Source organism: Prunus avium, chromosome 1, assembly GCF_965620075.1.
Source record: "Prunus avium chromosome 1, drPruAviu1.hap1.1, whole genome shotgun sequence".
Classification (NCBI taxonomy): domain Eukaryota; kingdom Viridiplantae; phylum Streptophyta; class Magnoliopsida; order Rosales; family Rosaceae; genus Prunus; species Prunus avium.
Window position 1 is genome coordinate 62,267,684 of NC_142284.1, and position 14,167 is coordinate 62,281,850.

At 37.9% G+C, this 14,167-nt stretch overlaps 3 protein-coding genes and 1 long non-coding RNA gene across 6 annotated transcripts; 3 read left to right on the forward strand and 1 right to left on the reverse strand.

Moving 5' to 3' along the window:
- The first annotated feature begins 3,079 nt into the window (after positions 1-3,079).
- LOC110765739 (uncharacterized) lies at positions 3,080-4,102 on the forward strand. The gene is made up of 2 exons (XM_021968947.2): positions 3,080-3,166; positions 3,428-4,102. The coding sequence occupies exons 1-2, from the start codon at positions 3,080-3,082 to the stop codon at positions 4,100-4,102; spliced, it is 762 nt and encodes a 253-aa protein (XP_021824639.2).
- A 2,669-nt stretch (positions 4,103-6,771) lies between these two features.
- LOC110765740 (uncharacterized) lies at positions 6,772-7,320 on the reverse strand. The gene is made up of 2 exons (XR_015836760.1): positions 7,056-7,320; positions 6,772-6,896 (listed from the first exon to the last, which is right to left on the reverse strand). It is a non-coding gene; the product is annotated as an uncharacterized LOC110765740 (long non-coding RNA).
- Positions 6,807-11,580, forward strand: LOC110765803 (NAD(P)-binding Rossmann-fold superfamily protein). Of its 3 annotated transcripts, none has more exons than XM_021969040.2 (4): positions 6,807-6,946; positions 7,327-8,227; positions 8,482-8,834; positions 11,233-11,580. In XM_021969040.2, exons 2-4 carry the CDS (start codon positions 7,721-7,723, stop codon positions 11,396-11,398), a joined length of 1,026 nt encoding a protein of 341 aa, XP_021824732.2. In that variant the 5' UTR covers positions 6,807-6,946; positions 7,327-7,720; the 3' UTR covers positions 11,399-11,580. The 3 variants fall into 3 exon arrangements, with proteins under 3 accessions (XP_021824732.2, XP_088111681.1, XP_088111678.1); XM_088255555.1 differs by lacking the exon at positions 11,233-11,580 and adding an exon at positions 9,442-10,529; XM_088255552.1 differs by having other exon boundaries at positions 6,809-6,946; positions 7,370-8,227.
- Positions 11,581-12,018: 438 nt separating this feature from the next.
- LOC110765620 (Polyketide cyclase/dehydrase and lipid transport superfamily protein) lies at positions 12,019-13,751 on the forward strand. The gene is made up of 5 exons (XM_021968783.2): positions 12,019-12,517; positions 12,640-12,922; positions 13,013-13,171; positions 13,245-13,391; positions 13,491-13,751. The coding sequence occupies exons 1-5, from the start codon at positions 12,486-12,488 to the stop codon at positions 13,617-13,619; spliced, it is 750 nt and encodes a 249-aa protein (XP_021824475.1). The 5' UTR covers positions 12,019-12,485; the 3' UTR covers positions 13,620-13,751.
- The last annotated feature ends 416 nt before the right edge of the window (positions 13,752-14,167 follow it).

Here is a 14,167-nt window from a genome sequence, read left to right on the forward strand (position 1 = left end):
ATTGTACCCAAATCATTCTCTGAGAATGAAGAAAAAAAAAAGATAAAGGAGAGAGAATGGGGAAATGCCCAGTTTTCTAGCTGAGAGAAGAAGAAAAAAAATGCCCATGACAAGAGGAAGAAGAAAAAAAGAAAGAGTGAGAGAGAAGAGTGAACTCGGGGAAAGAAAGGAGAAAGAAGAAGAAAAGAAGGAGAGAAGGGAAGGAAATAAAAAAGAAAGAGGAGAGATAAGACTGAACTCGGGGAGAGGAAGAAAGAAGAAAAAAAGAAAGAGAGAGAGAAGGAAAGGAAACATAAAAAATAAAAAAATAAAAAAAAGAGGGGAGAGAGAAATTTATATATATATTTTATAATTTTAGATTGATTTGACGATTATATCCCTAGATTTAACAGTTTTTTTTTACAGAATGACTATTTAAGAGCACCTATATTAACGTTAGGGACCATTAGTGATACAAAAAAATTTTAAGGATGCAATCTGATAATTTCGAAAACGTCAGGGACGTTTTGTGATAAAAAGCCTTTTCTTTTCTGTTTCCTTTCTTCGCCCATAATTTGTTGGGTCATTTACAAAAGAGACCCAACCACGAGTCATTTACAAAATTTGTTTTTATAAGGGTTTTCTCACTAATAATCTTTGAAGTTCTCAAATTTGTAAATCAATCACTTTAATTTTACACATCAATTTAGTCCATAATGTTAAAATATGTGTTAAAATCAATTTGGTGCCTTTCCCTTATGTTAAATTTGGTAATGCCACCAACAAATTTAAAAGTATAAGCATCTGTTTGGATGAGAGAAAATAATTCAGAATTTAGCTAAAAGTGGGAATTTAAGAGGAGAAATTGACAATTCTCTTGTTTGGCAACTTAAGCCTGGAATTTATTAAATGACGCGCGGAAAAAATTGTGGAAATTGGGGCATCAAATTCCCGTGTCTAATTTTCACCAAAATATGCGATATTTCACAATTTCCATAGTGACATTTATAAAATTTAACGTACATAAATCCGAACACTGAAATATGCAATTGCCAAAAATTGAAATGATAGAAATCTAAATTGTCATTTCAGAATTCTATATAATTTTCAATTCCTTCATCCAAACGAAGGGTAAAGGATTTCATAAATGATGGAATTTAAAATGATGAAAATTAATGTTCTAGAATTTGTAAAGTTTCTTGTTTGGGGGACGGATTTAAAACACGGAATTTAACATTTATTTGTAAAGTTATCTTTTTTTAAAACTCAATCTCTCTTGGGATTTTAAAAATAACGACTTTTAGATAGAATTTAAAGTTGGGATTTATGATCTCCAAATTCCATGTTTTATCCCATGCTGAATTTCTAAATTTCTATGGTTTTTTTTATCCAAACATTGGAATTGGTTCATGTCAATTTAGAAATTCTGACTTTTGCAAAATCCCAAGTTTATTTCCCTCATCCAAATGCACCGTAAAAATTCTGTGACATTGTAAAGCTTGAGTAAAGATGACATTTTTTTATAGAAAAAGCATGAGTTTTAATACTAAAATGAGTTATATTTTAATGAAAATACATGTTTAAAGTGGGTGGTCAAGTGAAATTTTGCCTAAATGTAATATCAAATAACAAACTGATGTGTAGATCAAAAATAAAAGACCACATTGATTGATTTTGGAGTTTGAAACCCCAACTTCAATATTGCTTCATTAAAATATAAATAAATAAAACACTTTTAAACTCAACAATATTACTCAAAAAGTTTTTTAAAATACCTAGAGCTTTGAATTTCATTGAAACAAAAAAAAAAAATTCAAAGATATCCAAAATTATATATTATATGAGACTCAATTTGTGTATTAAAAAACAAAACAAAAATTGTGTATTAAATAACCTTATCAATATAGTTATTTGCACTAACACCCCTTCAGGTTTTTGACTTTTCACAAAACCCTTTGAGATTTCAGAAATTATACGAACACCCTTCTGAAGTTTCAAATAATTTTCATAAAACCCATTTTCGTTGATTGTTCATCTAAAACTTGATGATTTCATTTTAAAAAAACGTGTGCACATGACAAAGCAACCTTAGTGAATGTATGTGTAATCTAATCTCAAAGGCTAACTTTGTCTTTTGGACAATTTTTTATTTATATAAAATTATCAATTTTTGGACAAAAAATTAATGAAAATGAGTTTTGTGAAAATAATTTAAAACATTAGGGGATGTTACTGTAATTTCTTAAACCTCGGGAGGTTTTGTGTAAAAACCGAAAATCTAAGGGGGTACTACTGTAAATCAATCTATTAAATAAACACGAATTGCAATGAAATCCGTTTTGTTCATGAGAAAGGAGACTTATGGATGAGAAATCAGTTGTTTTCCCGTGTTTGGTAAGTCCAAATATGGGAAATGGTTGCCTGACACATAGGAAAGTAGGGGGAAAGTGAAGCCATCCTCCTAACTTGGGTTTTGTTTTCCCTACTCATGGAAAAGTTGGGGAAAATGAACCAATATTAAATGCACATTTTTCATGACCATTTTGTCCCATTAACAATTTAGAATTACAATATGCATTTTTTTGTTTTTGATTTAAGAGCATTTCTAGCAGTTGCCCCTTGCCATGGCAACGGGGGGCTAGGGCAGCCACTATTCATGTGAATAGTGACTGCCCTTGCAAAAAGTAATGTTGGTTTCCAACAGTTGCCCTGGTTTAGGGCAAATACTATTCATTTTTTTGTTTTTTTTCACAAATTTGTTTACTTAAATAATTAATTTGGACAATATTTTCGGATAAGATTTTTGGGTTCCTATGTGTCAATACTATTCATATCTCATAATCGGATAAAATTTTCGGATTCAAATTTAAGATAAATTTCAAATTTCAAATTTCAAATTTCAGATACATTTCAAAATTCAAATTTCAATGAAATTTCATCTGAATTTCAAATTTCAGATAAGATTTTCACCCTCTAAAATTGCGTCACACGTCATCCTTATCGGCCAAAATTTTTCTATAAAACCAGAGCCTCAGCTCATACCTCTCACACCATATCTTCTCTTTATTTTCATTTCTCATATTTTAGAATTCATACTCCAATGGCAAACATGAACGAGGTCTTGGAGAGGCAAATGCGAGAATTTAGAGAAAGAAGGCGTAGACGAGCTGCAGGGAAAAGGGCACAGGTAAAACTGGATATGCAAATTGTCACAGCAATGGCTATGCATGATGAAGAAAACTAGAGCCGTCGTGGTTCACGAGAAGGTCGTGGCCCGAATGTGGACAGACATAGACATTCTTGGGGTAAGAATCTTCTAGAAGATTATTTTATCCCAACTTCTCTGTACTCTGATGTTGATTTTCGAAGGAGATATAGAATGCAACTCCATTTGTTCAATAAAGTCATGCATGATATTTGCAATTATGATGAATATTTTGTTCAAAAGAGAAATGCTGTTGGAAATTTGGGACTGCTTCCCGAGCAAAAGTTCACAGCTGTTATACGAATGTTGGTGTATGGCTCATCTGCTGATCAAGTGGATGAGATTGCCCGGATGGGGAAGTCCACTGCTTTGGAGACCTTAGTGAGATTTTGTGATGCAGTCGAAACTCTGTACACCATGGACTACCTGCGTAGACCTACGCCCAGGGACCTACAACGGCTTCTACAAAAAGACGAAGAGATAGGATTTCCAGGAATGATTGGTAGCATCGACTGCATGCACTGGCAGTGGAAGAATTGCCCGACCGCTTTGCAAGGTGATTATGGGAATCGGAAAGGCCAAAAAAGCATCATCCTTGAAGTCATTGCAGGTTTTGATACGTGGGTTTGGCATGCTTTCTTCAGAGTTGCCGGATCTCAAAATGACTTGAACGTCCTGGGTCAATCCCCGGTGTTCAATGATGTTTTGAGAGGTGAAGCCCCAAATATCACCTATCAAATCAACAATATCGTTTACCAAAATGGGTATTATTTAGCTGACAGCATCTACCCGAGGTGGACCACATTTGTCAAGTCAATTCCGCATCTCCGATCCCAGAAGCAAAAATTTTTTGTTGCCTATCAAGAGGGGTACATAAAAGATGTGGAGATGTGCTTTGGTATCCTCCAAGCCCAATGAGCTATTATTAGGGGTGCGGCACGTTTGTTTGATGAGGAGGTGCTGAGGAGCATAATGATGACATGCATCATCCTCCATAACATGATTGTGGAGGATGAGTATGATTACAATTCTGAAGACGTGTATGAACCGGATCCAATGAACACGGCCTTGACACGAATTTATGAAAAACCCATGGGGCCAAATGGAGAACCAGTGCAGCATGAACCGTTGGTTAGGGACGGTGGTGTAATGACCCGTATGATTGATCGATATACGGAGATGCAATCGTCTTATATTCATGAACGACGTCAAGTTGACTTGATGGAGCATTTATGGGCGGTGAAAGGCAATGACGGTGAATGAAGTGAAGTGAAGAAGTTTGTTTTATTTATTATGTTTATGTTTTATTTTTTGTTATGCTTTTTTTGTTTAATGCTTTGGTTGTGGTTTGTTTATTTTTATTGCTTTGGATGTGGTTTGTTTTTTTTATGTATGGAATGTTTTTAATAAAAAGGTATTTTATTGAATGCATGAATTACAACTAATTTTCAAAATAAAACATTAAAATACAATGAAAATAAAAGGCAAGCAAACTAACTTAATGGTTTTGATCATTTAACCAATCCGTGTTGCTAGGTCCATCATCACAAAAAAGTCTTCATTTCATAACATCCCTTCGTTCTAGCTTCCAAAATTGTTTTGTTTCAGGGGACATATGGCTTGTATCCATGGCCATGGTTTCCCGATCCTGCTTGAGTATGTTTTGCTTGCGTACATACTCCCTTTCTTTTACACATTCCGCTTGAAATATCCTCTCATCTTCTTGGTTTTTCTTCTCAATTTCAAGTCTCATGGCGCTTTGCCTTGCAATTTCCTCCAAAAATTTAGATGAATTACTAGTAGAATTACTCACTCTCTTCGCCTTTGCCGCCTTTCTCCCAATAGGCCTCGGCTCCTTTTGGATGGGTGAGTCTTCGCTCATCGAGGAATCGAGAGGCGAATCTGATGCCGTTGAATTATAGAGTGGCATCTCGTTCAACACAACGGTCGGACCCGTGGGAATAATTATGAAATGTTTGCAATTTTTTACTACCTCTCAATATTCATGATGGTTAAAAGATTTTTTTCCTTGCCTAGTAGCACCAAACCACATTTGTGCTTGCACAATCTATTTATAAAAAAATATTGGAAATACAAGAAACATTAAAAAATATTGGCAATGCAAGAAACATTAAAAAATATTGGCAATGCAAGAACTATTAACAAAAATATTGGGTATTTATGAAATATTAACAAAATATTGACAATGCAAGAAACATTTATAAAAAAATATGAGGACATTGAAATTAATAAAACAAAAATAACAAATAATTTACCTATCGGTAAGATTTTCCCCGCTTCTACGGTTGTCCATCGCTTTTGCCAAAGCATTTCTCCATTTCCCCAACTCTTTATTGAGAATTTTCCACCTACTAGATAATGCCATTTCCGTACGGATCGAACCCGATCTTTCACAAAATTCGGAATGAATTTTTTTCCACATTTGAAAGAATTTTATCTCATTGCCTGTGACGGGACAATGAGAAATTTGGACCAACACTCACACAACAAAACATCTTCCATGGTTCTCCATGCCCCAACACCGTCAATAAAAGAAGTCATAAAGATGATAAAGAAAAATAAAACTTGAAAGTAAATAAAATGTTGAGTAAAAAGTGAATAATAGTAGAAGTAGAAGAAAATGTATGAGGATTTGGTGTTGAAAGTGAAGAGTAGTTGTAGGTATTTATAGAAAAAAATTCTAGTATTTTTTTTTTAAAATTTCGGATTTTTTTATATATATTTTTATAGCAAAAATATTGGCTGTCGTTGAATTGGAGAGAGAATCGCGATCGGAGCGCCCAGACGACGCCACGTGTCCTAGAGCCGTTGGGTGCGCACAGGGCTGACATCATTGATGACGTCAGCCCGCCTGAGTTTTGGATATGGGGCTGGACCTGCCCTCAGGCCAGCCATCTTCGTGGCCCCCACAAGCAACTCGGGCTAGCCCTAGCTGCTGGAGCCCGCTTTTCACCCAAGACCCCCCAGCCCGAGTCCAAAATTTGCTGCTGGATTTGCTCTAATATGGGTATAATTGAAAACTATACAAACTTTGTTTTCCATTATACTCAAAAGGCAAAAAGTCACTTTTGGTCCCTGTAAATTGTCACTTTTACCACTTTGGTCCCTGTCGTTTCAATTTGATCAATTTTGTCCCTGTAGTTTTGAATTTAAGCAATTTAAAGACAATTTTCAATTTCTATCAAATTTTTTAAACTTCCGTTACTTGTAAAAGGGCAATTCCGTCAAATTATTAAAAAATTAATTCCTTTTAAAAATAAGCAATACAAAATAAAATTTTAATAATAAAAAAATATCTTCTTCTCCCTCTCTCCCGTCCGCTCCCCCTCCCCTAACTTCACCATCAGATCACCACCCACCACCACTCCAACCCCACCCAACAAGCCACTGCCCAACACCACCCACCCAATATCCAACCCTTGCCACCCTCCCACCACAAAACTTCTCAATAAACTCCACCTCTCTCTCTCTCTCTCTCTCTCCCAAACCTAGCCGCGACACCCAGGCAGTCACCCACTCCGCGACGACCTCCGGATCCCCCTTCCTCGCCCTCTGTTCTGAACCCACCCTCAGCTTCATCAAAATGGTCATCAATCGCAGCGGCGACAACGCCAAGGTTCAAAAAATTCCCGGAATTTGCAGCCACTACATGAACGCCATTGAAGAAATACTGGAACACTCTCAGCAAGAACTGCAAGGATAAAAAGCAATGAGCACAATACTTAATGATGACATCTGAAGGTATAGCTCATGAATCTATTATATATCTATATTTTAAATAATTGTCAATCATTGCAAACCAGACATATCTTTATTGCACGTATATATAGCAATAATTTTTAAAATATACCTGAAAATTTTTGGCTTGAAACTCTGTGAGCTTGGCTGCAAACCCAGAGAAACCATATCTATAACTGTTTACCATTAATTCTGAGGCCAATTCCTTGCTGGGGTCGGGGAGGATGATAGTGGCGGTGGGGTTTGGATAATCTGGGTATCTTCTTTTACTTTTTTTTTGGTTATTTTATTCTTGGTTTTTTTTGGGGTGGGGGGGTTTGGTTATCTTTGTTTTTGACTGAAATGCCCCTCAACAACTAACGACAGTTACTCTATTTTGACAGAAATTGAAGATTGTCCTTGAATTGTTTAAATTGAAAACTACAGGGACAAAATTGATCAAATTGAAACGACAGGGACCAAAGTGGCAAAAATGGCAAACTACAGGGACCAAAAACGACCTTTTGCCTACTCAAAACAAACATAAGAAATGACATAGGAAGTGATTCTCAAATCCCTTTGGTGAACCAAACGGGCAAAGTAGTTGTTAGCCGGCATGGAAACCGAATTGTGTTTGAGATATGGCGCAGAGAATGTTTCGAGTGTTTTTGGTGGAACACATTAATTGACTGTTGCGGTTAATCCGGTAACAAGGAAGTAAAGAAGAGAGGCAGACAGGAGAGAGATTCAGTTGAGACTTGACACTTGACAAACACACCTCAGTTGAGACTTGAGAGAATGGATGACAAGAAGAGGAAGGAGAAGAAGGAGGAGGCGGTGTGCGTGACTGGAGCCAATGGGTTCATAGGGTCATGGTTGGTGAAGACTTTACTGGAAGAGGGCTACACCCGCATCCACGCCTCCGTCTATCCTGCCTCCGACTCCTCCCACCTCCTCAACCTCCCTGCTGCCTGTGGCCTCCCTCCTCACGACATCAATATCACCATCTTCGAGGCCGACCTCCTCGACGCCGACGCCGTCGCCAGAGCCATCGAGGACTGCCACGGTGTCTTCCACGTGGCGTCCCCTTGCACCCTCGAGGACCCCACCGACCCCCAGGCTGAGCTAGTGCTGCCCGCCGTCCAGGGCACGCTCAATGTCCTCCAAGCCGCCTTGCGCTTCGGCGTTAGGCGCGTCGTCCTCACCTCCTCCATCTCTGCCATGGTCCCCAACCCCTCTTGGCCACCCCACAAGCCCTTCGACGAGTCCTCCTGGACCGACCTCGATTACTGCAAAGCCCGCCAGGTACTTCTGAATCTGATCATTGCGAAATTGTGAATTCATTCATTTTAATAGTATATTCGTTATCACAGATGTGGGTTAGGCCAGGACAGTGAGTTTGCAGCCAAGTTCGTATTCCCACCCCGTAAATTAGGTTAATTTAGAGTAATTTAGACTATCCTTGTATTTTTTTTTTTAAAAGGTATAATTGTTAGCAACCGATATGAACATGAGGATGAATGTGCATTTTTCATAATTATTTAATTTTGTACATACAGAAATGGTATCCAGTGTCAAAGACACTGGGTGAGAAAGCAGCATGGGATTTTGCAGAGAAGCATGGATTGGATGTAGTGGCCATCCATCCAGCCACATGTCTTGGGCCGCTCCTGCAGCCTAGCACTCTCAATGCAAGCTGTGCTGTTTTGCTCAACTTGCTCCACGGTTCTGACGATACCCAAGAGTATCACTGGCTGGGGGCCGTCCATGTTCAAGACGTTGCCCAGGCACAACTTTTGCTATTTGAGACTCCTGCTGCTTCTGGCAGGTACCTTTGCACCAATGGTACCTTCCAATTTTCTCACTTTGCTGACACGGTCTCCAAACTCTATCCTCAATTTCCACTTCACAGGTTGGTGTCAAAGTTCCCTACTTTTTGTTATTTACTTGTTGATTTTATATATGCTAGATTTTATCATACATATACATATATATATATATACACATATACATATATATATATATACACATATACATATATATATATATATATATATATATATATATATATATATATATATATATTCACAACAGTAGAGAACTCAGAAGATGATATTCTGGTTTTGTATTTCTGAATGAATGAAATTACAAGAGAATCTGAGTATACATATATATTTTTTTTTGGTCTGAACCATGAGGTGGTCCTGGATGGGCCCCAACTATGGGTGGCACCTTTAAACCTTAACCACAACCCAGGCTAATCTCCACTCACACCGGGTCGGCCCATAAGGGGTAAAGTGTTGGCCAAAGTGGTGACTCCGTACGAGAGCAGGGATCGAACCCCTGACCTCTCTTAAGGAATGAGAGTGCCGAATCACTCACACCAACCACCTTGGTTATCTGAGTATACATATTCAGTAGAATGCTTACGACACATAACCGACTATATCGCTTAATAGCTAAGCAATCACTTAGCAGCACATGACCATACTCTAAACTTTATCCCCCTTCGATGTCAGCTGGGGAATCGCAGCCTGAGATTGGAACAATAATGAACAATGATTGGACTATGTAAACCTTTAGTCAAAACATCCACAACCTGTTCTTCAGTGGGAATGTTCTGAACCGGAAGATCCTTGAATGATCCTCAAATGGGACTTAAAAGTGATGGATTTGTTGTATTGCAAGTAGTGGGCAATTTGAAGTATACCTTATATCAGTGCAATGATCTCATTCAATGCGGTGCACTACTGACTATATTCTCTTGTTGCCTCATTTACATTATATGATTATTTGGTTATTGCTGTTTACCTACACAAAGATTGGAGATTCTCTCATTCTATTTTGGTTAGTTATTTTACGAGTTGTATGCTTTTTTTTTTTTCATTATTGCCTTTGTATTTTTTTTCTTTCTGGAAGCTGGACTCCGTATGCTTATAGGTGTCATTTTTTTTAAGGGTTTATTATTGATTTATCCCCCTGAACTTGTACGCTACTTTTAATTTGCACCCTCACCTTTGTTTTTGGAAAATTGAGTACACAGACTAATTTTTATTGTCAATTCCTCCATACCGTCTAAATCAACATGTCATCTAATAAATCCGTCAAATCATTAAAAACTATATTTTTAAAAATAAAATTAAAGAAAACAAAACAAAAACAGAAACGAAAAAGAAAAAAAAAAACCCCCACCCACCTTGGGGTTTTCTTCTCTCCCCATTCCCCCATGACGACCTCCACAAGCCACCCTCCCTATTCCACATCTCTTCCTCTCTCTCTCTCTCTCCTCCCTCTCTTTCTCCCTTTCCAATTCGAGCTCCCCCCCTCCCCTATGTATTTTCAATTACAACAAAAGGGAAAGAGATGAAGTGGGTGGGCCCCTTTGTTTATTAAAATAATTTTTTATTTTGTTTTATATTATTTCAACATATAAAATGACCAATTTGCCCTCATATTTAACGGCAAATTGGATGAAATGTTGAGATTTAGACGGTAGGGGGGGAATTGGCAATAAAAATTAGTTTGTGTACTTAATTTTCCAAAAAAAAAAATTTGAGAATGCAAATTGAAAATCTCGTACAAGTTCAGGGGGTAAATCAACAGTAAACCCTTTTTTTAAAGCACCCCCTCCCCATTTTTTTTTTTTTTTTTTTGCTTCAAGACAGTCCTAAGGGGCTTCACAGCACCGGGTCTTGATGATTTGACAATTTTGAATTTGAAAGATGATATGTATCAATCTAATGATTGTCTATACTACTTTTTTTTTTTTGTCTAAACCATGAGGTGGTCCTGGATGGGCCCCAACTATGAGTGACACCTTTAAGCCTTAACCACAACCCAGATTGTCTATACTACTTTTAATGTCTTGGAATGCATGAAGTTCTTGTAGTGTAATTTAACAACTTTGTAATCACTTTTGTTTTCATTGCATCAATTCTTCATTCTTTCCCTAGGGTGGTCTTGTATGGTCTAAGGGAAAGGCTTTTTATAACTAGCTTTGCCTTTCCATAATTTTTCATAGATAGTAAGAATTTCAAATTGTTTGGGGCAAATTGGACCAAGGTTAATTGGGCAGTGCATGTCAGATGGAAACAGGCTTCAAGTGAACCCAAAGATAATCCAATAAAACAAAATTAAAGTTGTCATTGATACCAACTTGTATCGGTACAGTTTGGTGACAATGTAGAACATGTTTAGATTTAGATAGCATTTTTCTTCCTGTTGATCGAATCATATCATTGTTACTGGTTTGACTGGTTCCATAGAGAGAAGTAGATGTTGATGTTGATGTTGACTTGAACGACTTACAGGTTTAGTGAGGAAACCCAACCAGGCCTAAAGGAATGCAAGGATGCTGCAAAGAGGTTGATCGATCTGGGGATGGTCTTTAAACCAGTTGAAGATGCTGTCAGGGACACAGTGGAGAGCCTCAAAGCTAAAGGCTTTTTGAAGCAGGAAATGTTCCCATCCAATTAAAATAGTTGGCAGTAATAATGAGTGCAAATGAAATGCACCCTTTTATCATTGCCTTTTCTTTTGTTGGTTCCAAAAGTTAGCATTATCCTGGGTCGGAATATCATTATGATATATACATATATATACATATTTAAAAGTAAACTATAATTGTTTTAGTGAATTAGTTCCCAAAAACCATTACACTCGCTCTCTCGTGTTCTGTTTGCTGCACAATCACAGTATTCTGCTACTACAAGCATGATGAAGAGCATCAGTCCAAATTTCACAAATCCAGGCCGCATACAATTGCAGATGACTGGATTGGAATATTAATTAATTTTATTGCACTGGACAACTGGCCTAATCTAAAATGTGCTTGTTATATGAGAGAGAGAGAGAGAGAGAGAGAGAGAGAGAAGAAGGTCCTTCCTATTATCCTAAGGCACGTGATTGGGGGTCCTCCTAATGAACAAAGGAGAGTGGGTGTTTGAGGGGCGTCTTTGTCGCCCGGTACCAGGCAAAGCTTAGATGATAAAACAGTCTTTGGCTTAAGCTAGCTTACTATTGGTCATTCTTTTTTGCCACTCTGTTTCTGTTAGTTTTTAGCCTGTTTTTCTTTTTCCTCTGTCCTCTTGCTTGGAAGTTGCAACTCTTTGCCTTGTTTTATTTTTAAAAGCCTCCAACACTCCATGTGCATATCATCTTCCCTACCCTTGCTCTCACCCCTTTTTTGACAACAAAAGAATCAATCCATCCATCCACCCATTTCACTATTCTTCTGATTTTTGAAGAGAGAGAGAGAGAGAGAGAGAGAGAGAGAGAGACAAGTGCAGTTCCAAATCATGGAGGTTCCTCTGGCATTGCATGTGCTCCAATCACCTCTCGGCCCACTTGATATTATTCATATTCTACTACTACACTTATCAACTTTTCTTCCTTGTTTGTTTATATATCCTTCCACCGTCCTTTCACAAATAAGTCACAATCTCCCTTAAGCTTAAAGCAAGCAGCTTAATGTGAAAAGAAAAGAAAAGAAAAGAAAAGAGACAAGCCTCCAACTCCATTCAATTCAGAGCAGAGCAGATCACCACAAGACAAGAGATTAGAGATGACCAGTCCAGCACCTTGCAGCCGATCCTGGTAATCGCTAGCTAGCATTTCTTACTTAATTCATTTTCATTCTATCTTCTCTACTATCTATGATGAGTCTGAGTAATTAATTAATTACTAACAACAACAACAACAAATGAATTCACTCACAGGTCCATAAGTGAGGACTCGCTTAAAAGGTATGTGCAGTTTGCAAGTGAAAGCTGCATACAAGAGTTACTGTCTGCTTCAGACTCGAACAGGGACACTAGGGTTGGGACCGGGAATAATGCCAATGATGGCTGGAAGGTTCTTACTCTCGACAACGAAGTAGAGATATCAAAACGCAGGTCTGAAAAAACTGCATCTTTTCACACCTTCCGTAGCCGCTGGCTGCTCACATCAGTATCACCCCAGCAATTCATTACTGTTGCCAATGCCATCGACGCTGCCAAGGTCAACTACTTACTTATCGATGCTGGCTTAGAGATAACTAGTAACTGTTTTGTTGGATTCTTCTTTAATTTATTCAACCTGCTACTGCAGCAATGGGATCCTGATCTGGTAGAAGCAAGGTACATAAAAGATCTTGAAGATAACCTCAGCATCATCCGCCTCAAGTTTGGAGATAATGCTAAGCCTCTATTTAGAAATAGAGAATTCATAGTCTATGAGCGACGTGAAACCATGGAAGATGGCACCCTGGTACGTAGGAGGGACACTCCGTATTGTATTTGAATGATTTGTGAAATTTTAACAGTGGGGATGTGCAGCGCAGGTGGTAGCAGTTGCTTCACTTCCAAAGGAGATAGCTGCTGGATTGCAACCAAAGCAAAATAATGCAATCAGGGGACTGCTGTTGCAATCAGGATGGGTAGTGGAGAAGCTTGAAGGTGACTCTTGTATGGTCACCTATGTTGTTCAGGTGCTCTACTAGTACTCTACTCTTACTCTTTAACAACAACATTCATTAATTTAATAATAGCAGGATTGCTATTTAATTTCCTTTGTTTTCATGATCCAGTTAGATCCTGCTGGATGGATGCCCAGGTGCTTTGTCAATCGACTTAACAACAGACTGGTTATGATCATTGAAAATCTAAAGAAACTGGCACAAGCTTGTCCAATTGATGGGGATGGGGGGGAAACATGATTGATTATATTGTACAAACTGGAGAAAAGAAAAGGGGCTCAATTCTAATTGTGATAAATACCAATTGTAATAAAACTTCATTTGGAGGGGAAAAGGGAAGATAGAAAAGCATATGCTACGACCATTCGTTTATCTCTTGTTAAGTGGGAAGATTTGGAAGAAACCATAAATACTGAAAAACTACTTGTGTAAGTCAAAAACGCTTTTACAAAGGGAAGTCAGTCTAATTCAGGGTTTTTTATTATTTACAAAGTAGAATCAAATCGGTGCTTTGTTAAGCTATTGTGCTCAACATTCCGTGCTTTGTTTCTTATCCTCAAGTTGAAAGATGGCCAATAGAGGCTAAACTCAGCTAGCCTAGTACTACTTACCCCGGGAGTTCTCATGCAGCCTGAAATGAATTTGTTTGAAGAAATAATCTAGCAATGCCCCAAAGTTATTGTTCCTTGCACTTAATGAATTTATTACAACGAAAATGGGTAGCCCTAACTGAAACAAACAACACCATTGAGTTCAATTCGGTTGACGATTTTGAAACATGAAGGCGC